Below are 26,245 nucleotides of genomic sequence, written 5' to 3'. Positions count from 1 at the left end.
TAGAAAACGTACTCAATGAAATGAATGTTCTGACTAAGGATATTTCTACACAGTGTTGAAACTGCTGTTTGGTGTCTTCTTGCTGCTCATAGTAAAATGTAAAGGAGAGACAACAGCTAAAGAAAGAACTGTTAAATGTAAAGGAACTAAGACTTGCTAAGTTCAATGATAAAACTGTTTCTTACACCCAGCCTCTCCAAAATTCTCAGATTAAGAAAGGGCTTCAGAATAAAAGTCAAATCCATGTGGGTGGTTCTATACAATTAGTTGCTAAGATCTCAGAAGAATCTAAGATGGTGCTTCAGAGCATTCAGTCAGACAAAAATCTCCCTAAGGATCTTAAGGATGATGTCGCATACCAGCCTTACATAAAAAGCCCAAGGTTGGAAAAGATTCATCTCAAAACGATTTGTGGTTGTGCAGTGAATTATACATTGATTTGTAAGGAGAAAAGACAGAACAGCAAGTTTAAAAAAATCTAACCCGGGTGGAAGATCTAACTGTCCATTCATAAATTCTAGATTTCTGTTTATGCCTATTTTTATTATAACAGCACTTTGTGAGTGGTTCATATTTCTCTGCCAGTATTGGTAAAGTTTGATGTTTTTATTAGCTTCCACATTAGAAACTTCTTTTCTTTCATGGGTGAATTACTTTGACCTTCTTCCTCTTACATTTAGCTCTGTGAATCTATGAGCAGCTCTCTAATACTGATTTAAATTCTACTCAACCTACAAACAAACATCAAATTCACTCTGTCATATAATAATTAATACGTGTATGGACTTCCCTGGTGGTGCAGTGGTTAAGACTCTGCCTGCCAATGCAAGGGACACGGGTTTGAGCCCTGGTCTGGGAAGATCCCACATGCCACAGAGCAACTAAGCCCATGTGCCACAACTACTGAGCCCACATGCCGCAACTACTGAAGCCCACGTACTCTAGGGCCCATGCTCTGCAACAAGAGAAGCCACTGCAATAAGAAGCCCACGCACCACAACAAAGAGTAGCCCCCGCTCACCACAACTAGAGAAAGCCCGCACGCAGCAATGAAGACCCAACACAGCCAAAAAATAAATTAATTAAAAGAAAATTATTTTTAATTGCTTAAAAAATAAATAATTAACATGTGTAGAACGCTTCATGCTTTCAAAACACTTTGAATTGGTATGTCAGATTTTTTCTTTATAAAATAATAACGAAAACAGACTTACAGATATAGAGAACAGACTTGTGGTTGCCAAGGGGTAGGGGAGGTGTGGGGGCAGAACTGGGAGTTTGGGATTAGCAGATGTAAACAATTATATATAGGATGGATAAATAAGAAGGTCCTATTGTATAGCACAGGGAACTATATTTAATATCCTGTGATAAATCATATGAAAAAGAATATATATATGTATAACTGAATCACTTTGCTATAGCAGAAATTAGACACAGCATTGTAAATCAACTATACTTCAATAAAATTTAAAAAAATAAAATAATAACAACACAAGATGACAGTTATTGGTTGCTTCCTATGTGGCAAATACTGCACTTATCAAGAATTGTAAAGGGTCAACACTTTACCCTACTTTAGGGTGACCAACTCATCCCAGTTTGCCACCGTTTTATGGATATTGGTAGAAGATATAAGACTCCTAGTCAAAGATGAAGAATAATTTATTAATCACAGATCTGGAAGGAGACATTACCTTTATTATATTGGGTAATAAGCCTATCTACCCTTTGCTCTGGAGGTAGACATATCTCTGCTTTCCAAAGTGGTATCTCTTGAAAAGACAGTTCAGAACAAAAAGTGGTTGCAGTGTCTACCTCTGTTCACAAGAGAAATGTGAGAGACCATGGAAAAGAGAGAGACCATGCTAAAGCATTTGTCTATCTCAATCCTCACAATAGCATGAGGTGGATAATATTAGTACCATCCTCATTTTAAAGATGAGAAAATGCTCAGGGAAGTAAAGGAATCTGCCCAAGGTCACACAGCTGGATGCAGTCAGGATTTGAACCTTGATATCCTGATCTTAAAGCTCTCATTCTCAACAACTGTGTATATGTTTTATACTGACCTTGGGAAGCTAGTATGATTCTTCCAATTTCATACCAGACATTAAGGCACAAAGAAAGTACTGCCTTGACTTTGTAAGTAGCTTATAGTCCTAAGTCCCACGTGTTAGAGCCTCCTAGTCTAATACTTCTTCCACCATAACTCATCTCTTTGTCACCTAAAAACATCTAGAGCATGGGTGGTAGCTGTTAAGTGCTGTCACCTACAAATAACAAGTGTTAAAATAGTGATGTCTGGAGCATAAATGTCTATAAAGGGAAAGATCAAGAGCTATAAAATTAACATTTTCATTTATGCTTTGAAACTATTATAAAAATGTTGTTAATGGTGAAACAAAATTATTTTAAAAACAAACCCAATTAGTTATATATAAAAGTTATGTACACCAGGAGTAAATATTTTTAAATCCCTCAAAAATAAAATATTTATTCAAGCTATGAAATATCTAAGGTCAAGGGTATAACTTTTAAAGCCATAATAATAATAGTAATCTGAGGGCTGAACACATTCAAGTGTTTTTTCTTCTGGGGACAAAGTACAAGAACTCTCTGAAGTTAAACTATTACTTGTACCGCATTCCTTCAAGGCAAAGCACCAACCACAATCAGCAATTTGCATTAAGTAACTTATTTTATATAACTATTCTTGGATGGGGCAAAAGAACTTTGCCTTGTCCCTTTTCTAAAAGGGTAATGTTTTTCATGCATCACAGTAGTTGGATGTGCTATTCTTTATGAAAAGTCAGCAATAAGTTCTAGTACAAAAGTTATTCTGCAGACTATAAGCTCTTGAAGGCAAAATCCATGCCTCAGTCAGTTTTGTGGAGACAGTTATACTTAACAATTCAAAAGGGAAAGTAAAGTTTTTCAACAAACGGTGCTAGAACTACTGGACATCTGCTTGGGAACAAATAAACCTCAACCCCTACCTCACACTATACTCGGAAACTATTTTGAGCTGGGTCACAGTCATAAGCATAAAAGCTAAGAATGTAAAGCTAAAAATTTAATATGAAAGTTAAAACTATAAAGGAATAATATCTCTGTGACCTGTAGGTAAGCAAATATTTCTTAGATGGGACACAGAAATCACTAACTATAAAAGGAAAAACTGATAAATCGTATGTCATCAAAATTTTAAACTTTCTGAAGGGCAGAGTCAAGATGGCATTGTGGGAAGACACTGAGTTAGTATCTCCCCACAACTAGGGCACCTGTCAGCCTCTGGTGGGGGATCCTGATGCCCAAGGAGGCGGGAGGAACCCCCAAGTGCACCGCTGGGGGTTGGGCCAAATCTCCTGCAGTGGGAGGAGTCTGAACCACTGGGCCAACAGAGAACCTCAGATCTGAGGGAATATTCACTGAAGTGAGGTCTCATAGAGGTTTTCATCTCAGCACCAAGACCCAGCTCTACCCAACAGCCTATAAACTCCAATGTTGGAAGCCTCAGGCCAAACAACTAGTAAGACAGGAACACAAACACACTCATAAAACAAAACAAAAAAATGAGATGGCAAAAAAATGTGACACAGGTGAAGGAGCAAGGTAAAAACCTACAAGACCAAATAAATGAAGAGGAAATAGACAATCTACCTGAAAAAGAATTCAGAGTAATGATAGTAAAGATGATCCAGAATCTCAGAAATAGAATGGAGGCACGGATTGAGAAAATACAAGAAATGTTTAACAAAGTTCTAGAAGAACTAAAGAATAAACAAACAGAGATGAACAACACAATAACTGAAATGAAAAATACACTAGGTGGAATCAATAACAGAATAACTGAGGCAGAAGAATGAATAAGTGAGCTGGAAGATAAAATGGTGGAAATAACGCCCAGGAGCAGAATAAAGAAAAAAGAATGAAAAGAATTAAAGACAATCTCAGAGACCTCTGGGACAACACTAAATGTACCAACATTTGAATTATAGGGGTCCTAGAAGAAGAAGAGAAAAAGAAAGGGTCTGAGAGAATATTTGAAGAGATTATAGTGGAAAACTTCCCTAACATGAGAAAGGAAATAGTCACCCAAGTCCAGGAAGCACAGAGAGTCCCATACAGAATAAACCCTAGGAAAAACACACCAAGACACATATTAATCAAACTAACAAAAATTAAATTCAAAGAAAAAATATTAAAAGCAGCAAGAGGAAAACAAAAAATAATGCACAAAGGAATCTGCATAAGGTTATCAGCTGATTTTTCAGCAGAAACTCTGCAGGCCAGAAGGGAGTGGCAGGATATACTTAAAGTGATGAAAAAGAAAAATCTACAACCAAGATTACTCTATCCAACAAGGATCTCATTCAGATTAGATGGAGAAATCAAAAGCTTTTCAGACAAGCAAAAGCTAAGAGAATTCAGCACCACCAAACCAGCTTTACAACAAATGCTAAAGAAACTTCGCTAGGCGGGAAACACAACAGAAGAGAAAGCCCCAAAAACAAATCCAAAACAATTAAGAAAATGGTAATAGGAACATACGTATCGATTAAAACCTTGAATGTAAATGGATTAAATGTCCCACCCCAAAGATACAGACTGGCTGAATGGATACAAAAACAAGACCCATAATATGCTGTCTACAAGAGACCCACTTCAGACCTAGGGATACATACAGACTGAAAGTGAAGGGATGGAAAATGATATTCCATGCAAATGGAAATCAAAAGAAAGCTGGAGTAGCAATACTCATATCAGACAAAATAGACTTTAAAATAAAGACTATTACAAGAGACAAAAAAGGACACTACATAATGATCAAGGGGCCAATCCAAGAAGAAGATATAACAATTGTAAATATTTAGGTACCCAACACAAGAGCACCTTAATACACAAGGCAAATGCTAATAGCCACAAAAGGGGAAATCAACAGAAACACAATCATAGTAGGGGACTTTAACACTCCACTTTCACCAATGGACAGATCATCCAAACAGAAAATAAATAAGGAAACACAAACTTTAAATGACAAAATAGACCAGATAGATTTAATTGATATTTATAGAACATTCCACCCAAAAGTGGCACAATACACTTTCTTCTCAAGTGCACATGGAACGTTCTCCAGAATAGATCACATCTCAGGTCACAAATCAAGCCTTGGAAAATTTAAGAAAACTGAAATCAAACCAAGCACCTTTTCTGACCACATGGCTATGAGACTGGAAATCAATTACAGGAAAAAAAAAACTGTAAAAAACACAAATACATGAAGGACAACAGTGTAATACTAAATAGCCAAGAGATCACTGAAGAAATCAAAGAAGAAATTTAAAAATCTATAGAAACAAATGACAATGAAAACACAATGACCCAAAACCTATGGGATGCAGCAAAAGCAGTTGTAAGAGGGAAGTTTATATCAATTCAATCTCACATCAAGAAACAAGAAAAGGGCTTCCCTGGTGGTGCAGTGGTTAAAAATCTGCCTGCCAATGCAGGGGACACAGGTTTGACCCCTGGTCCGGGAAGATCCCACATGCCGCAAAGCAATTAAGCCTGTGCGCCACAACTACTGAGCCTGCTCTTTAGAGCCCATGAAGCACAACTACTGAAGCCGGTGCACCTAGAGCCCATGCTCCACAACAAGAGAAACCACCGCAATGAGAAGCCCACGCACCACAAGAAAGAGTAGCCACCACTCGCCACAACTAGGGAAAGCCTGCACACAGCAACAAAGACTCAATGCAGCCACATATAAATAAATTAAATAAATTAGTTGAAAAAAAAAAAGAAACAAGAAAAATCTCAAATAAACAATCTAACCCTACACTTAAAACAACTAGAGAAAGAAGAACAAAGAAAACCCCAAGTCAGTAGAAGGAAAGAAATCATGAAGATCAGAGCAGAAATAAATGAAACAGAAACAAAGAAAACAATAGCAAAGATCAATAAAACCAAAAGCTGGTTCTTTGAGAAGATAAACAAAATTGATAAACCCTTAGCCAGACTCAACAAGAAAAAAAGGGAGAGGACACAAATCAATAAAATTAGAAATTAAAAAGGAGAAATCACAACTGACACTGCAGAAATACAAAGGATTGTAAGAGATTACTACAAACAACTCTATACCAATAAAATGGACAACCACAAAGAAATGGACAAATTCTTGGAAAGGTACAATTTTCCAAGACTGAGCCAGGAAGAATTAGAAAATATAAACAGACCTATCACTATCACAAGTAATGAAATTGAAACTGTAATTTAAAATCTTCCAACAAACAGAAGTCCAGGACCAGATGGCTTCATAGGCCAATTCTATAAAACATTTAGAGAAGAGCTAACACTGAGCCTTCTCAAGCTCTTCCAAAACATTTCAGAGAGAGAAACACTCCCAAATTCATTCTACGAAGCCACCATCATCCAGATACCAAAACCAGAAAAAGATATCACAAAAAAAGAAAATTATAGACCAGTATCACCGATGAACATAGATGCAAAAATCCTAAACAAAATACTAGCAAATGGAATCCAACAGCACATTAAAAGGATCATACACCATGATCAAGTGGGATTTATCCCAGGGATGCAAGAATTCTTCAATATATGCAAATCAATCAATGTGATACACCATATTAACAAATTAAGGAATAAAAACCATATGATCATCTCAATATATGCAGAAAAAGCTTTTGCCAAATTTAACGCCAATTTATGATAAAAACTCTCCAGAAAATGGGCATAGAGGTAACCTACCTCAACAGAATAAAGACCATATATGACAAACCCACAGCAAACATCATTCTCAATGGTGAAAAACTGAAAGCATTTCCACTAAGATCAGGAACAAGACAAGGATGTCCACTCTTGGCACTCTTATTCAACCTAGTTTTTGAAATCCTAGTCAAGGCAATCAGAGAAGAAAAAGAAATAAAAGGAATACAAATTGGAAAAGAAGTAAAACTATCACTGTTCGCAGATGACATGATGCTATACCTAGAATATCCTAAAGATGCCACCAGAAAACTATGAGAACTAATCAGTGAATTTGGTAAGGTTGCAGGATACAAAATTAATGCACAGAAACCTTTGGCATTCCTATACATCAACAATGAAAAATCAGAAAGGGAAATTAAGGAAACACTCCCATTTACCATTGCAATGAAAAGAATAAGATACCCAGGAAGAAACCTGCCTAAGGAGGTGAAAGACTTGTACTCAGAAAACTATAAAACACTGATGAAAGAAATCAAAGATGACATAAACAGATGGAGAGATATACCATGTTCTTGGATTGGAAGAATCAATAATGTGAAAATGACTATACTACCCAAAGCAATCTACAGATTCAATGCAATTCCTATCAAACTACCAATGGCATTCTTCACAGAATTAGAACAAAAAATTTTACAATTTGTATGGAAACACAAAAGACCCTGAATAGCCAAAGCAATCCTGAGAAAGAAAAACGGAATTGGAGGAATCAGGCTCCCTGACTTCAAACGATACCACAAAGCTACAGTAATCAAGACAGTATGATATTGGCACAAAAACAGAAATATAGATTAGTGGTATAGGATAGAAAGCCCAGAGATAAACCCACACACATATGGGCACCTAATTTATGACAGAGGAGGCAAGAACACACAATGGAGTAAAGACAGTCTCTTCAATAAGTGATGCTGGGAAAACTGGACAGCCACATGCAAAAGAATGAAATTAGAACACTCCCTAACACCATACACAAAAATTAACTCCAAATAGATTAAAGACTTAAATGTAAGACAAGACACTATAAAACTCTTAGAGATGAGCTTCCCTGGTGGCACAGTGGTTGAGAGTCCGCCTGCCAATGCAGGGGACGTGGGTTTGTTCCCCGGTCCGGGAAGATCCCACATGCCACGGAGCAGCTGGGCCCATGAACCATGGCCACTGAGCCTGTGCGTCCGGAGCCTGTGCTCCACAATGGGAGAGGCCACAACAGTGAAAGGCCCACGTACTGCAAAAAACAAACAAACAAAAAATCTCTTAGAGGAAAACATAGGAAAAACACTCTTTGATGTGAACCACAGCAAGATCTTTTTTGACCCACCTCCTAGAGTAACAGAAATAAAAACAAAAATAAACAAATGGGACTTAGCAAAGGAAACCATAAACAAGACAAAAAAGACAACCCTTAGAATGGGAGAAAATATTTGCAAATGAAATAAGAGACAAAGGATTAATCTCCAAAATATACAAACAGCTCATGGAGATCAATATCAAAAAAAACAAACAATCCAGTTTGAAAATGGGCAGAAAATCTACAAACAATAAATGCTGGAGAGGGTATGGAGAAAAGGGAACCCTTTTGAACTGTTGGTGGGAATGTAAATTGATATAGCCACTATGGAGAACAGTATGGAGGTTCCTTAAGAAACTAAAAATAGAACTACCATTCAACCCAGCAATCCCACTACTGGGCATATACCCTGAGAAAACCATAATTCAAAAAAATTCACGTACCACAATGTTCATTGCAGCTCTATTTACAATAGCCAGGACGTGGAAGCAACCTAAGTGTCCATTGACAGATGAATGGATAAAGAAGATGTAGCACATATATACAATGGAATATTACTCAGCCAAAAAAAGAAACGAAATTGAGTTATTTGTAGTGAGGTGGATGGACCTAGAATCTGTCATACAGAGTGAAGTAAGTCAGAAAGAGAAAAACAAATACCATATGCTATCACATATATATGGAATCTAAAAAAAAAAAAAGGTTCTGAAGAACCTAGGTTAGGACAGGAATAAAGACGCAGACGTAGAGAATGGACGACTTGAGGACACGGGGAGGGGGAAGTGTAAGCTGGAACAAAGTGAGAGAGTGGCATGGACTTATATATACTACCAAATGTAAAAGAGATAGCTAATGGGAAGCAGCCGCATAGCACAGGGAGATCAGCTCGGTGCTTTGTGACCACCTAGAGGGGTAGGATAGGGAGAGTGGGAGGGAGACACAAGAGGGAGGGGATATGGGGATATAAGTATACGTATAGCTGATTCACTTTGTTATACAGCAGAAACTAACACAACAATGTAAAGCAATTATACTCCAATAAAGATGTTAAAAAAAAATGGGCAAAGGACCTAAATAGACATTTCATCAAGGAATACATACAGATGGGCAAGAGGCACATGAAAAGATGCTCAACATCACTTATTATTAGAGAAATGCAAATCAAAATTACAATGAGGTATCACCTCACACCAGTCAGAAGGCCATTATCAAAATATCTAGAAACAACAGATGCTGGAAAGGGTGTGGTGAAAAGGGAACCCTCCTGCACTGCTAGTGGGAATGTAAATTGATACAACTACTATGGAAAACAGTAATGAGGTTCCTTAAAAAAATAAAAATAAAACTACCATATGACCCAGCAATCCCACTACTGGGCATATACCCTGAGAAAATCATAATTCAAAAAGAGACATGTACCACAATGTTCATTGCAGCACTATTTACAATAGCCAGGACATGGAAGCAACCTAAGTGTCCATCGACAGATGAATGGATAAAGAAGATGTGGCACATATATAAAATGGAATATTACTCAGCCATAAAAAGAAACGAAATTGAGTTATTTGTAGTGAGGTGGATGGACCTAGAGTCTGTCATACAGAGTGAAGTAAGTCAGAAAGAGAAAAAAAAATACTATATACTAACATATATATATGGAATCTAAAAAAAAATGGTACTGATGAACCTAGTTGCAGGGCAGGAATAAAGATGTAGACATAGAGAATGGACTTGAGGACACAGGGTGGGAGGGGGAAGCTGGGGCAAAGTGAGAGTAGCATCAACATATATACACTACCAAATGTAAAATAGTTAGCTAGTGGGAAGCAGCAGTATAGCACAGGGAGATCAGCTTGGTGCTTTGTGACCACCTAGAGGGGTGGGATAGGGAGGGTGGAAGGGAGGCTCAGGAGGGAGGGGATATGGGGACATATGTACGCATATGGCTGATTCACTTTGGTGTACAGCAGAAATGAACACAGTATTGTGAAGCAATTATACTCCAAAAAATATCTATTAAAAAAAAAAGAAATTTAAACTTTCTTACCAAAGACACCATGAAGAAAATGAATAGACAAGTCCAGACTTGAGAAAATATTCATAATGCATACAACTGATAAAAGACTCATATTCAATAATAAAAAGACAAACATTACAAAATTATAAAGAAATATACCAATGGAAAATAAGCAAATATAAATTGTCAATACCACTACTTATCAGGGGAATGCAAATTAAAATGACAATGTGATTCCACTCCCTGACATATCTACTCCCAAGAAATGAGAAATGAGACTGAAATGAGAAAGACGGACATCAAGCGTTGGTAAGGATATGGGGCAAGCAGACTGTGTTAGTGGGAGTGTAAAACAGTATAAACTCTTTGGAATACTGGCAGTTTCTTTTTTTCTTTTTTTTAATAAATGTCTGTTGTTTATTTTATTTATTTATTTGTCTTCGTTGGGTCTTCGTTGCTGAGCGTGCGCTTTCTCTAGTTGCGGCGAGCTGGGGCTACTCTTTGTTTTGGTGTGCGGGCTTCTCATTGCAGTGGCTTCTCTTGTTGCAGAGCATGGGCTCTAGGCACACAGGCTTCAGTAGCTGTGGCACGCAGGCTCAGTAGCTGTGGCTCATGGGCCCTAGAGCACAGGGTCAGTAGTTGTGGCACATAGTCTTAGCTGTTCCTCAGCATGTGGGATCTTCCCGGACCAGGAATGAAACCCATGTCCCCCGTACTGGCAGGTGGCTTCTTAACGACTGTGCCACCAGGGAAGTCCCTGGCACTTTCTTAAAACGTTACACATACAGCCATCCTATGACCTAACAACTTCAATCCTAGGAATTTATCCAAGAGAAATGAGAACATATGCTACAAAAAGCTATGCACAAAAATGTTAATAGCAGCTTAATTCATAATAGCTAAAAACTGGAAACAGCTCGTGTGTTCAATAACAGGAGAAAAGATGAACAATTGGTACAATCATACAATTGAATATGACTCAGTAATAAGTAACTACCGATACATTCAACAACATGGATGAATCTCAAAAACATAATGCTGAGTGAAAGAAGCCAGGCACAAGAGTGCCTCTTAAATGATTCCATTTACATGAAATTCTAGGGCAGGCAAAATACCCAAAACCAATGGTAATAGAAGTAAAAATAGTAGTTCCCTGGGGTGGGGGGAAATTGACTGAGAAGGGGTACAGAGGAACTTTCTGGGGTGATGAAAAGATTCATCAAGAGTCCCCAACCCCCAGGCCACAGACCGATACCAGTCCGCGGCCTGTTATGAACTGGGCTGCACAGCAGGAGGTGAGCAGTGGGCAAGCAAGCAAAGCTTCATCTGCCACTCCCCATCGCTCCCCATCGCTCCCCATCTCTCTCATTACCTCCTGAACCATCCCCCACCCATACCCTACATCCATGGGAAAATTGTCTTCCATGAAACTGGTCCCTGCTGCCAAAAAGACTGGGGACCGCTGCTGTATCTTGATGAGGGTGTGCATTTTGTGCAGGTATATGTTTATCATCATTTACCAAATTGTACATTTAAAATCCACTGTATGCAAATGATACCTCAATTCCTCAATTTAAAAGAAATTTAAGGAGTTCCCTGGTGGCCTACTGGTTAGGATTTCAGGCTTTCACTGCTGTGGCCCGGGTTCAACCCCCGGTCAGGGAACTGAGATCCCATAAGCCACGTGGCATGGCAAAAAAATTAAATTAAATGTTAAAAAAAATTTTTTTAAATAAAAGAGTGATGTCTCTGGAGATGGACTGTGAAGTTGAAGCTGACTCTGCCTCTTTACCAGCTGGAAAAAGAAGGTGATGACAATTACAGACCTACTTCATGGGTTTGTCCTAAAGGCTGAGATAATGCCAGGCAGTCCTCAGAAGAGTGTCTGGCAAGAAGTAAGCCTTAACTGTGTGAATTTGTTTCCTCCATGCCTAGGAAAGAGCGGGCACACCAACAGAGACTGAGAAGTATTCGTCGAACTAAAACAATGCCGTTTTACAGAATTCTGTGGGAATACTCAGGGCCACCACTGCCCTTCTGGCAAACCCCTTTCTGAATAGAAGACCTCTTTTACAATGGAGCAAATTTGGGTACCAGTAAAAAGGACCAGAAAAGCATTTTATACTCTCTGCTACTGCAGGTTTTTTCCTCCAAGATAAACAGTGATAGCCTTGCAGAGTTTGCCTGTGTAAATATGTCCTTATTCTTGAAAAAGAGGCCATGGAAATTTACCTGTATTGCAAATCAATAATCTAGTTTCATAGTTAATTTAAATGTTCACTTGCAGGACACTAGTTTACATTTTTACAGATACATTAAAGGACAATTTTATTAGGTTGATATTTTTATTCACACAGAAGAGAGAGAAAGTAATTGAAAAGCCTCTCCCTAAATTATTTTTATTAAATAAATATATGATTTAAAGAGAGCAGTAAAATAAGATATACGAGGAACATAACTCTAGTATTATTACATACCTTGCATTACAAAGGAGTGGGGAAGAGCATGGGTTCTAGAACCAAATGGCTTGTATTCAAACCCCAGCTCCATCACTATGTGATAAGTGACTTTGGGCAAGTGTTTTAACTTATGCCTCATTTCTTTATCTATAAAATGGGGATGAAATGGTATTTACCATGGAATGAGACTAGAAGAAGTTATATCCATAAACTTTTTGGCCATGAGTAAGCATTCCATCAATACTAGCTATTACTATTTATTATTACAAATAGAATCTGTTAACAGCAATAAACATAGGGCAATAAAAATGAAATGGAAACAGAATGTATCCCATTATAATAGTACAAAGGTAAATTCTACAGGGTACCTGGAAAGATATAATTGCTACAGTTAACCACTGAGTTCTAGAAAATCTAGAGCTGGTTCTTATCATCATATTTTAATGATGAAATTGGAAGACTCAAATATAGTTAAAAATAACAAAAAAGCCAAACTAGAAAAATCTTTCTTTATAAGACACTCATATCTCAGTCACAGCTGCTATGGACTGTTGTTGATCTAAAATCATAGCCTCAGAGACTGTCCACTTTATATTCTAAAGAACTATCACATAAACTCAACATTTCATTACATTCCTATTAGCAAGATGGAATAAATCCTGTCATCTCCATTTTCCAGATGTGAAAACTGAGTTTTCTGTGTGTGATCCACACACATGAACTAGTCTTCTTTTGAGAGGGTAGCACTTCTTTTCCCCTTTCGTTACATAGTAGTCATGACTTTGCTAAGGTCAGCTGCCACACATGGCTGGACATGTTTCAAAATATCTTTTGTTTTTTATTATCATGATTATTATCATGATTTTAAAAGTAATGCATGATCATTGCAGAACACTTTGAAAATACAGAAAAGCAAAAAGATATCAAAGAGAATAGTTAACCAATTAGTGTAACTTTTCAGTCTTTTTCTTTGCAAATTTTAAAATAGTGATCATGCTTTATATACAATTACATAAATTTAATGTTACACTGAAAGTATTTTCACATTAGTTTTTAAAGAATCTGAACCCTTCCTCAACAAAATATTAGCAAACCAAATCCAACAATACATTAAAAGGATCATACACCATAATCAAGTGGGATTTATTCCAGGGATGCAAGGATGGTTCAACATCCACAAATTAATCAATGATTACATCACATTGTATCCAACAAAATGGAGGATAAAAGTCACATGATCATCTCAATAGATGCAGAAAAAATTTCTGACAAAATTCAACATCCATTTATGATAAAAACTCTCAATAAAATGGGTATAGAGGGAAGGCACCTCAACATAATAAAATCCATATATGACAAACTGGAAGTCAACATCATACTCAAGGATGAAAAGCTGAAATATTTTCCTCTAAGATTAGGAACAATTCAAGGATGCTCACTCTCACCACTTTTGTTCAACACCACATTGGAAGTCCTAGCCACAGCAATTAGGAAAACAAAAAGGAAATAAATAAATAAATAAATAAAAGGCATTCAAATCTACAAAGGAAGAAGCAAAACTATCACTATTTGCAGATGACATGATACTATATAGAGAAAACTCTAAAGAACCACCAAAAAAAGAACAAATAATTCAATAAAGTCACATGACACTAAGTCAATATACAGAAATCTGTGCATTTCTATACACTAATAACAAACTATCAGAAAGAAAAGTTAAAAAAACAATCCCATTTACAATTGCTTCAAAAAGAATAAAATACCTTAACTGAGAAGGTGAAAGACCTGTACACTGAAAACTGTAAGACACTAAAGAAATAAATTGAGGATCATCCTCAATTTATTTCTTCACAAATAAATAGAAAGATATCCTGTGCTCATGGATTGGAAGAATTAGTATTATTAAAATGTCTATACTACCCAAAGCAATCTATAGATTCAATGCAATCTAATCAAAATTCCAATGGCATAACTCACAGAACTACAACAAATAATTCTAAAATTTGTATGGAAACACAGAAGATCCCAAATAGCCAGAACAATCTTGAGAAAGAACAAAGCTGGAGGTATTATGATCCCTGATTTCAAACAATACTACAAAGCTATAGTAATCAAAAGAGCATAGTACTAGCACAAAAACAGGCATGAAGATCAATGGAACAGAATTGAGAGCTCAGAAATAAACCCACATACATGTAGACAATTAATTTACAACAAAGGAGTAAAGAACATACAAAGGAGAAAGGACAGTCTTCAATAAATGGAGTTGGGAAGACTGGACAGCTGAATGCAAAAGAATGAAAGTAGACCACTATCTTACACTATACACAAAAATTAACTCAAAATGGATTAAAGACTTGAATGTAAGACTTGAAACCATAAAATTCCTAGAAGAAAACATAGGTGGTAACCTCATTGACATTGGTCTAAGTGATGTTTTTGTGGATCTGACTCCAAAGGCAAGGGAAACAAAAAGAAAAATAAACGAACTAAACTAAAAAGCTGCTGCACAGCAAAGGAAACCACATCAAAACAAAAAGGCAACCTACTGAATGAGAGAAGATATTTGTAAATCATATATCCGATAAGGGGTTAATCTCCAAAATACATAAAGAAGTCATACAACTCAACAACAAAAACAAATAAACAACCTGATTAAAAAATGAGCAGAGGATCTGAATAGACATTTTTTCCAAAGAAGACATAGAGATAGCTAACAGGCACATGAAAAGATGTTCAATATCACTAATTATTAGGGAAATGCAAACCAAAACCACAATAAGATACCACCTCACACCTATGAGAATGGCTATTATTGAAAAGACAAGAAGTAACAAATGTTGGAGAGGAAGTGGAGAAAAGGGAACCCCCGAAGAATCCTCAAAAAATTAAGAACAGAACTACCATATGACCCAGCTATTCCACTTCTGGGTATTTATCCAAAGAATGCAAAAACACTAATTCAAAAAGATATATGCACTCTATGTTCACTGCAGCATTATTTACAATGGTCAAGATATGGAAACAACCCAATGTCCAATGATGGATGAATGGATAAAGAAGATGTGGTATATCTATATATACAATGGAACACTATTTAGCCATAACAAAGAATGAAATCCTGCCATTTTTGACAACATGGATGGACTCTGATGGTATTATGCTAAGTGAAATAAGTCACACAGAGAGAAATACTGTATCATTTCATATGTGGAATTTAAAAACAAACAAACAAACAAAAGAAAAGAAAAATGAACTCATAGATACTGAGATCATATTAGTGGTTACCAACAGGTAAGGGGAACGGGGGGGTGGGTTGGCAAAATGGATGAAGGGGGTCGATTGTACGGTAATGGATGGTAACTAGACTTGTGGTGGTAATCACTTCATAGAGTATACAGATGTCGAATTATAATGCTGTACACCTGAAACATATAATTTTTTAAAAAGAATCTAAACCCTTAAACATAAAGCTGTTTATCTCCATGGACAATGAAATTTCATAACCCTTTCCCATTTGATCCCTAAGTTCTCATTCAGATTTAACTCACAAGTGAAAAACATTAATGTTCTACAAATTATTTATTTATATTAATATTAGGAATTAATCATTAGAGAGCTATTAATAGCAATTTAGTAATTTGATTTTATTTTCTACTATATGTCTCCATTGGGTAATTTTATTAGGACAAAGAATTGCATCCAAAGAAACTTTTAAAAATATGTAGAGAAATAAAATCTCAATGTTTAAGTTAAGAAAATTTCTAGCCATTAGTCTTACTCATAAAAATTAAATTAGTGACTAGAATAAAGTAAATATATACTACAGTATGGGTTTGCATAGTTCCTATTAGAGTATATATTTTAAGGACTCCACAACTATTGTTAAATTAAACTAATTTTTTTCTCTAACCCATCTTACAATACCTCTTTTATTTTCTAATCAAAAATGTTTCAAGGGGCTTCCCTGGTGGCGCAGTGGTTGAGAGTCCGCCTGCCAATGCAGGGGACATGGGTTCGTGCCCCGGTCTGGGAGGATCCCACATGCCGCAGAGCGGCTGGGCCCGTGAGCCATGGCTGCTGAGCCTGCACATCCAGAGCCTGTGCTCCGCAACGGGAGAGGCCACAACAGTGAGAGGCCCATATACCACAAAAAAAAAAAAAAAAAAAAAAAAAAATTTGAAGGACTAGATAGTGAGAAAAACATGAAATAGCTGTGTAAGAAATATTTCTTTGACCTTTTCTCTATCTGGTTATTATTCATATTTTTAGTTTCATAAGCACTAAAATGCATATACATTTCAACAAAAGTAATGCTAAAGCAATTTAACTGTTGTTACAGTACTTTTTCTTTCAGTTAGAAAATTTTTTATGGAAGTATAGTTAAGGTACAATATTATATAAATTACAGGTGTACAATATAGTGATTCAAAATTTTTAAAGGTTATACTCCATTTATGGTTATTATAAAATATGTAGTACTTTTCTTTTTATCAAAAAAATCTCAAATTTATCTTGTATTTTATTTATTCTTTATTTCAGCAAATATTTGGCAAGTGATATTGGTGGGAATTTCTGGGACAATTTCTTAACATCTAGTTGCTTCTCATTCCAAAGTCTTATAAGTCATTTCACTGGCCAAACACTAAGAATTTCTTTCATCCTTCTGAGAACTATAACCTCGTCTGCAGCCATGATGGACATAACTTGTGAAGTAACAACACAGCCTTATTGGGTGAACAAAACTTTAGCAAATCAAACTGCTTGGTCAAAGCCTCAGGCCTGTGTCTCATACAAAAGTGGAAAAGGCCTCACTGCCCACAGATACCGCTGAGAAGGGTCTCAGTTCACTGATTTCAATCGGGCAACCACATTTACTGGGCATTCACCATGTGCAGAGCACCGTGCAAAGCACTGTGGGAAGACACACAAAAAAGAGAGAAGGGTTTGCTAGAAGGAGCTTACATGTTAAAATTCAAGGCAAATACCCATAGAATCTAAAAGAAGTTAGGGTCAAAATACACAAAACTAATCACAGCTAAACTAAGAGACCAGACCCATTAGGATACCCATTTAGAGCCAGTAAAATAACGTGTCTAGACTAGTTCTTTTTAAATTAAGAATATTTGGAATATACACTTCCTAACTAATTAAACCAATTAAACCACTGCCACCTCATCAAGATGCAGATGCCCTTCTCCCACTCCTCAAGAGCCTGATGAAGGGCTGAAAAGAGACCAGAGCAAAAGCTTGGTTGTGGCAGAGTACGGAGCACCAGTGTGCTCCTAAGAATCAGTGCACGTTGGTAGATTTTGTCACTCTTCTCCAGGTTCTCTAAGAGCAGCATTAGTCTCTCAGTTTATGAGGCCAATTCCTTCCCTCCCCCAACACACACAAACATATACTATTGCCCTCACTCCACACACATGGATGCATACATGCACACACAAATACATGTGTGATCGTGCACAGACACAAACAGAGCCATTACACCTTACACAGGGCAGATGGGTAAACTGACCTAGGTCAAATGATAAAGTACTATTCCATCAAAAGTGCAAGTATAGAGTAAAACAAAGAATTCAACAGACATGAAAATACTGCACAACTGAAGGTATACAGAGCAAATTATCTGGATCTGAGAAGCCCAGAGGCTGTGAGCTTACCAAGAATAATTCTTCTTGCTGAAAGGTCCAGGCTTCTGGATGATGTTGTAACTAAGTGGGACCAGCTCTCCAGGAAATCTGGCGGCAGTGTGGTTAATCTGTTGCTCGATAAATCCAAGTAGGCAAGGTTCTTCAGATATGTGACCGCCTCGTTTGGCACACTGGTTATTCTGTTATTGTGCAAATCCAGGGTCCTCAGACGGGGCATGTCCCTCAGAGATGTCCAAGGGAAAGCAACCAGAGAATTTCCATCCAAGCGCAACTCATGCAGCTGCTTTAGGTTGTAAAAGCTGCTGGTGTCAAGGCTGGCCACAGAATTATAGGTCAACCAGAGGTACTGGAGCTCCACCAGGTAGTAGAAGGCCTCGGCGGGGATCCTATGGACAACAGTCTTCTCTATGCGAAGCTTCACAGTGTCCACGGGGAAGTTTGTAGGTACCTCGTTCATGTCCAGGTCACTACATAGCACAGACCTAGTGTCACAGAGCAATGGAAGAAAACGTGTATTCTGAAACTCATTTGAAAAAAATAATAGTTACTTGAAACGAGCATAGAATTTTTCATTCCCTACTGGTTTGCACAAAATATCTATTCAGCCTGGCTAAACTGTTCATTAATAATTTGTCAATATCATCACCTTCTTCTAGGTTGAATTATATGAAATGGTCATTTTTGTAGGTTAAAAACAATCAAATATCAGCAATTTCATGTGATTCAACCTGAGCTCTTTATGTCAGGCCTGTACAATACACATCACATCTATCCCTGTATTTAATCATCACAACAGCCCAATGAGTTGAATATTGGGTAATAGGTAAAGGCACCAGCTCTAGATTCAGGCTGATCTGGGTTTGAATCTAAGCTCTATCACCTCCTTTGTGGCCATGGAAAGCCACTTCACCAATCTCTCAACTCATTTTCCTACATGGCACTGTTATGATGATTAACTGAAATGGATGGAAAATTTTACACCTTCCTGGCACATAATAAGCACTTAATGGGTATTTGCTATTATTATCTTCAATTTCAGTTTTACAGATAAAATAACTGAGGCCCATCAACATTAGGTAACTTCCCAGGATCACAGAGCTAGTGGTTACACAACCACCTTTCAAACCCACAACTGTCCAGCTCCAAAGTGCACACTCTTAACCTCTTCAGGAAATGGCCCATTTTAAAAGAATCCCCTACTGAAGTTATAAATTGATCCTTTTAAAGAGGAGCACAAGAGAAAGGAAGAAAAAAAGGAAGGAAGGTAGGAAGGGAAAGGAAACAGCAAGTGTTCATACTAGATGATTAAAGTTAAGCCCTATTTTATCAATGTGACCTGTGCATTGCTTTCAGCCTAAGGAATAAACCAGGAACTGCAAGTTTATTTTTTTTTTACCATTCACTAATTTAAGTGACCTTGAGCAAGTCACATCGTGGTCTTGTTTAGTGGCACGTGTAAAACAGGCATAGAAAAACAAGGCCGTCCCATGTGTGGGTGTAAGTATGAAAAATCAGAAAATTTAGATTCATTTAAACCTGAAAAAAAAGACCTACTTATCTCCCATTATATATTCAGTCCCACTGGATTGCTGAAAATGAATACAAAGTTTTGCAAAGGATCATCTAAATTATAATACATTACACGTGTAGTAAATAATAATAATAAAACGGCCACTCAGTAAAACACATCACATTAAATCAGTGAATTTTTAAAGCCAGGCTATAATGTTAAGAGAGGGAAGAGGCTTAAGCAATGTACTGGTCACGTCATCTCCTCTCTTTAACTTTAGGAGAAGAGCCTATGGCATCATTGGAATTCTCTAGGTACACCTCTCACTCTTCATCTCTATTCTGAATCACAAATTTCAGTGCTACTTTATACCAGAATGATCCAGCTTCTCCTCATTAATTCAGCGTTCTAGTGTGTTGTAATGGAGGAAAGCCTGGAACGGAAGCTAAAAGACCTAGCGTCTTTGTCAGGCAGTCACTGTAGCAACTCAATGCTGTGACCTCGGACAAGCCATTTAGTCTCTATATGACTTAGTTTATTCATTTAAAAATGACAGTGGTCAAACTAGATTATTTCTGGGGTTCTTGTCAGGCATAACATGCTATGATTTTTATAAAATCCATCAATAATGCGGCCACATGAAGAAGGAAACATTTCTGTGACTGTTTTCTCAAAGGTAGCCTGATGTGAGTCATTAACTGCAGCATACTTTTGCCAAGTAGGTCTTTAAATTGTTACATTCTTCTCACTGTCTTTAACCACCTAGTGACTATCTCAAAGAGATACCAAGAGTTAGTAAATTTTATACAATAACAAGACAAACTACACAAAAATACGTGTTAATTATTATTTATTTGTATAAAGTTGTAAGATATAAATTGAGCGATTCTTTTAACAAATTACTTTAAGAGGCTCACTGTTCACTTCAACCAAGTCACACAAAAAAATCTGATTTTGTTATTAATATCCTCTCCAAAAAAAAATCAAGGTTTACTATGTTTAGCCAACAAGAATTCTGTTTTGCATTTAACTTTTATCTAAAAGGATTCATGCATATTATAAATAAATATTTATTCTCACTCCACAAGTAGCTATTAAAGCAACACAGAGGTTAAGTAACTTCTGTAAGGTCCCAGTGTCTGCAACACAAAGTGTTGACCCATTTCTTTCAAACTCCAATACCTTAAAATGAGAAATTCTGATTATGAACCTCTCTAATTTCACTCATGTGATCGTCCTTCCTACTGCCTAAGGTCTATCCAGTTGCCATGAATAATCCTCAAAATGAAATGGAAAACACTGGAAGCAAATTATCTGGGAATGTCACACACCTTCTGATCGGCCCTGCCCTCTTGTGCTTTCTATAATCAGGCTGAACTGGCCACACGCATTTCAGTGGTTTGACCTCCTGCAAGGTTCATTTTGTGAATACAAGTGCAATGAATATTTTATTAACACGGAATGTGTTTGAGAGTCTCAAATAATTTGAGGGGCTTTGAAGGAGTTAAACTGCTCGAAATGAACACATGAAGGAGCAGGCAACCAGGATTAACACAATTACGTTAAAGCTTATCTAGATTAAATCTTCTCTTCTCTGATTTCTGATCAACAATTTGCTTTCAAAACAAGGCCATCTGGTTTGAGTCCTTTTCCTCGGAATCATTAGAACACTTAGTAGCAAGGAGAGAAGCATACCTTGATCCCATGCCGTCATTTCTGCCATGATAATCACAGGTGCACTGTGAAGGACACGAACAGCTCACTCTTTCCAAAAAGCTAAGTGCAATGCACAGACTTGCAAAGAGACGCATGGTTCCTTTTAGAGGTTATTTGGACAAAAGGTAAAAACCAAATCCTAAGCATTCAGAAACTGGTGTGCCAGGAATACAAACGGCCATTTAGTAACAGCAGATTACATGGGATTAGATGAGATCTGTAGTTACTTAACCTTCAAGTGTATCTTGCAGGGGATCAATCGACCTAGCCTTTGAATCTGGTTTCAGCAAAGTAACACATTCTAAGAGAAATGAACATCAAACACACGTCAGAAAAATTTCAATAGATGTCCATATCTAGATTTACAGGAAAATGCCTGTTAAATCCCTTTCCTATACAAGTAATTGTTACTACACCTTGAAGATACGCATAATGCTCAAAATAATTCAATGTTTTAGCAGATGTTAGAAAACACTGTAGATTACTTGAATCTTATAACATTACAAATTTTACTTTTTGCTCTTTACCAGTATAAATAATATTTAGTTTTAGAAAATTTAGCTTTAGAGATAAAAGCACATGACATAAAATTGATTTAGAGTAATCAATATTGCCACATACTGGTTAGCCCCCAAAACAAACTAAACGAATTCCATCCAGTACCTAGAGTTTTTTAGGCTAAATGCTTCAATCCATCACTGTCGTGGCAGCACTAAGACTGTGGTGACAGTGCATCGTGCAGTTCTCCCAGGTCATTTCTGTGTAGTGCAGGCTCATCCCAACACATTAATTTTTTTAGTGAAGCCATTATCTTTTTTCAAGAATATATTTTATCCCAAGTTAGTTTCCCAAGTTATGGGCAATCCAACCTTATCTGAAGCTTAACCATCCTGTTTTTAGCATATATTAGGCTCTATCAGAAAATAAAAATTAAATATTTTTTAAAACTACTTCCATACACATAACATAGAGAATCCACAGGGTCAATCAAGGATTTAAGTAATAAATATATAGGGCATTTAACCTTCTTTTGGGGTGGTTCTTTTCATCCCCTGTAAACCAAAATACTTCTTCAAAAGGAAATTAATTCTATAAATATAGGAATATTATGGAAAATACTATTTAAAACTAATAGGATACATATAGAAACAACAGTGTCAAAAGAATTTTCTCAGAATAAAATACCGTGGATTTTCAGGATATGCACAATTCATTTATTTATCTGGTATTTACTGAACATTTACTCTGTACCAAGCACTGAACTAAGTCCTAGGGGTCCAAAGATGAATAAGACATGATCACTACGTAAAAGGAACTCACATGATAAAGGGATGCACAGAGTACACTTGTGAAGAAGCACAAGAGAACACCAGACAAACAGTATTGGTGGGGAAAGGCTTCCTAGGGAGGGTGTACCTGAGCTGCCCCTATAAGATGCATACTAATGTATTAAGTGGAAAATCAGGAAAGAGGCATTGCAAGCAGAAAAACAAAAAGAACACAGGGATGGAAGCAATAAACAGCATGTGGTCCTTAGAGAAATACAAGCATTTCAGGTTGTTCCAGCATATGATTTGAGGCAGGAGGTTTAATAAGAGGGGAGGAGATAAAGCTGGAGAGGTGGGCAAAGATGAAGTCATGAAAGAAGGTCTCAGATGCCCTGTCAAGGAGCTTGCACTCAGCCAGTAGGTAACAGGCAGCAGTAAAAGTTAAGCCAGGGAGTGGCACAGCACACTACCATTTTAGATAGATTTCTCTGGTGACTGTGTGGAGGAAAGGCTTAAACAGAGCAAAGCAAGGAGGGAGGGAGGCTGTGGTTATAGTCTAGGTGAGCAGCCACAAGCCTGCAACCTGCACTGCCCTGTAGGTCATAGCTAAGATAATGCAACCTCCGGAAATGCCTAGGAGGGGAAAATGCCTGACTAGATGAAGGGATGAAGGAGAAGAAGGGATTTAAAAGCAACCCCAAGGTTTCCCAGCATGGAGACACAGTTGATGGGTAGTGTCCCTGAGTGCATTTGCAAGCAGGGGAGGAGAAAGGAATGGCAGAGAGGTGGATAGCTCTGATCACCAAATGACCAAAATGGTTTCTGAATTATTAATTTCATGAATGTTATGATCTACATAGAAGCAAAATATATTAAACAGAGTACAGAAAAACTGCTTAAAGATAAAACATCAGAAATTAATAACTAAGAGGTTAGAGGGAGATACGTAACCAAAGCTGGGTCTTCCCAGTCTCTTCATAGAAGCAAATTAATTGACTAATGTGGTATTAAAATATAATTACAATGTTGAAGTCCTTTATGCTTGAAGCAAAGTTGTCCCTTGATTATTGCTGGAAATGAGTCCAAGCTTTCGCAAATTGGAACTCTGAAACAATTTCTAAACAATATTACATATATTGTCCCTGCCATATACTGGTTCTGTGCCTTTGGGCTCAGACCCTCACTGTGCTTCCTCTGTAAATGGCTCAGCTACAGAGGATAGGACAAGAAAAGAGCTAGTGGCACAAAGACACTCAGAGCTCTCTGGGAACACTAAACATTTAATTTGGCCAAGGGGAAAGACAAAAGCCTGAAAAGTCCCTGTGGGACCATGTTGAAGAGGGTCATGAAAGTCCAACTGACAGATTTATACTTACTTGGCAGGTGATTGAAGATTTTTTGAGCTGAAGGTTTGGGGGATTGGAATTTTATTTTTAAAAAGTTATTCTAGTTATAAACTTGATGCATTGATTGCAGTGGAGAAAGGCAGAAGATGGGGAAATAAATTAAGAGATTATTAGGGCAGTTTACGATTCCAAATATATAGAGACAGTTGTATATATATAGGACTAATGCCCTTATTTTCCTTTATATGCAGCCAAAGGGCCTAAAGAGACAAATTACAAAAAAATTTTAAAAAAGAAAATACAATATGCAAAGATACACAGCCTCACTAGCAGTTAAGGAAATGTGAAATAAAATGAATTTGTTATAATATATAGCTTATAGTTTAAAAAAATTGATACAGCACTATTAGCAGGAATATGATGGGGAAAGTGAACTCATTCACTGACAGTGGCAGTGCAAATTAGTTCAATCCTTCCAGAGAGCAAGTTAGCAACAATAATACTGTTTCTAGATATTTTTATCTAGTAATTCTAGCCTGAGGAAACACTCAAACAGAATAATCCCATCCCCCCCAAAAAAGTATTTGTACTAAAATATTCCCAGTGGTTCATCCATAAACCTAAGAATTGAAAGCAATTTAAATGTCCACTATTGGTCTACGATTAGTACAGAACAGACTGGGCCAGGTGACCTGGGGATACACTGGGCATCTAGTGGAAGTTCTTAGCTTAAATACTTACTTATGACCTTATTAATGTTACTAGCTATGTTACTTATATTCAGCCTATTTTTTTAACGTCTTTATTGGAGTATAATTGCTTTACATTGTTGTGTTAGTTTCTGCTGTATAACAAAGTGAATTAGCTATACGTATACGTATATCCCCATATCCCCTCCCTCTTGCATCTCCCTCCCACCCTCCCTATCCCACCCCCTAGGTGGTCACAAAGCACCGAGCTGATCTCCTTGTGCTATAAGGCTGCTTCCCACTAGCTATCTATTTTACATTTGGTAGTGTATATATGTCCATGCCACTCTCACTTCGTCCCAGTTTACCCTTCCCCCTGCCCGTGTCCTCAAGTCCATTCTCTACGTCTGCGTCTTTATCCCTGTCCTGCCCCTAGGTTCTTCAGAACCTTTTTTTTTTTAATTCCATATATATGTGTTAGCATACGGTATTTGTTTTTCTTTCTGACTTACTTCACTCTGTTATGACAGACCTGAGGTCCATCCACTCCAATACAAATAACTCAATTTCATTTCTTTTTATGGCTAATATCCCACTGTATATATGTGCCACATCTTCTTTACCCATTCATCTGTTGATGGACACTTAGGTTGCTTCCATGTCCTGGCTATTGTAAATAGTGCTGCAATGAACATTGTGGTACATGACTCTTTCTGAAATTATGGTTTTCTCAGTGTATATGCCCAGTAGTGGGATGGCTGGGTCGTATGGTAGTTCTATTTTTAGTTTTTGGTTTTGTTTATTTTTTGAATTTTATTTTATTTTTTTATACAGCAGGTTCTTATTAGTTATCCATTTTATACATATTAGTGTATATGTCAATCCCAATCTCCTAATTCATCACACTATTTTTAGTTTAAGGAACCTCCATACTGTTCTCCATAGTGGCTATATCAATTAACATTCCCACCAACAGTGCAAGAGGGTTCCCTTTTCTCCACATCCTCTCCAGCATTTATTGTTTGTAGATATTTTGATGATGGCCATTCTGACTGGTGCGAGGTGATACCTCACTGTAGCTTTGATTCGCATTTCTCTAATGATTAGTGATGTTGAGCATCCTTTCATTATTCAGCCTATTTTATAAATTATTGTTTCTTGCATTACTAAATGTGTGACTAAACCTCTGATAAAAATAATTATGACTAGACAACTTAAAACAATTGACCAAATATATAGTTCTACAGTAAGATCAATGACTGTAACGGTGTAACTCTAGATATGCAAAGAAGTAACAAGAAGGAATCAGTTCCCGGACCATAGCAGACTAGTAAGACAGGCGGTCCAGAGGCTTTGGCTACTGCTAACAAGGCCTAGTCCAGTAATAGCACACTGAGTGGCCTATCAACAAAATCCTTGCTTGAACTGGGAATGAGCATTCCTAGCACTGTGGGACAAATTGGTCACGAAATGCCTCTCAAACCTTGGTCAAAATCATGACCAAAAAGG

At 37.1% G+C, this 26,245-nt stretch overlaps 1 protein-coding gene across 4 annotated transcripts in view; it reads right to left on the bottom strand.

The window, feature by feature from the left end:
* Nucleotides 1-21,547, bottom strand: part of LRIT3 (leucine rich repeat, Ig-like and transmembrane domains 3) — a 39,804-nt gene extending 18,257 nt beyond the window's left edge. For 3 of the 4 annotated variants that reach the window (XR_010841209.1, XM_067036969.1, XM_067036968.1), the window contains exon 1: nucleotides 18,217-18,721. Coding sequence is in view for 3 of the 4 variants with exons in the window: in XM_067036969.1 (XP_066893070.1) it covers nucleotides 18,217-18,664 (448 nt within the window). In the remaining variant the exon portion in view is untranslated. Of the gene's footprint in view, nucleotides 1-18,216; nucleotides 18,722-21,412 lie in introns of those variants that run through there. The other variant, XM_059066170.2, reaches the window with a different exon arrangement.
* Between the last annotated feature and the right edge of the window lie 4,698 nt (nucleotides 21,548-26,245).

Source organism: Kogia breviceps, chromosome 6 (assembly GCF_026419965.1).
Source record: "Kogia breviceps isolate mKogBre1 chromosome 6, mKogBre1 haplotype 1, whole genome shotgun sequence".
In the NCBI taxonomy this organism is placed as follows: domain Eukaryota; kingdom Metazoa; phylum Chordata; class Mammalia; order Artiodactyla; family Physeteridae; genus Kogia; species Kogia breviceps.
The sequence above is the reverse complement of the archived record's forward strand: the minus strand, read 5'-3'. Positions and strand labels throughout refer to the sequence as shown.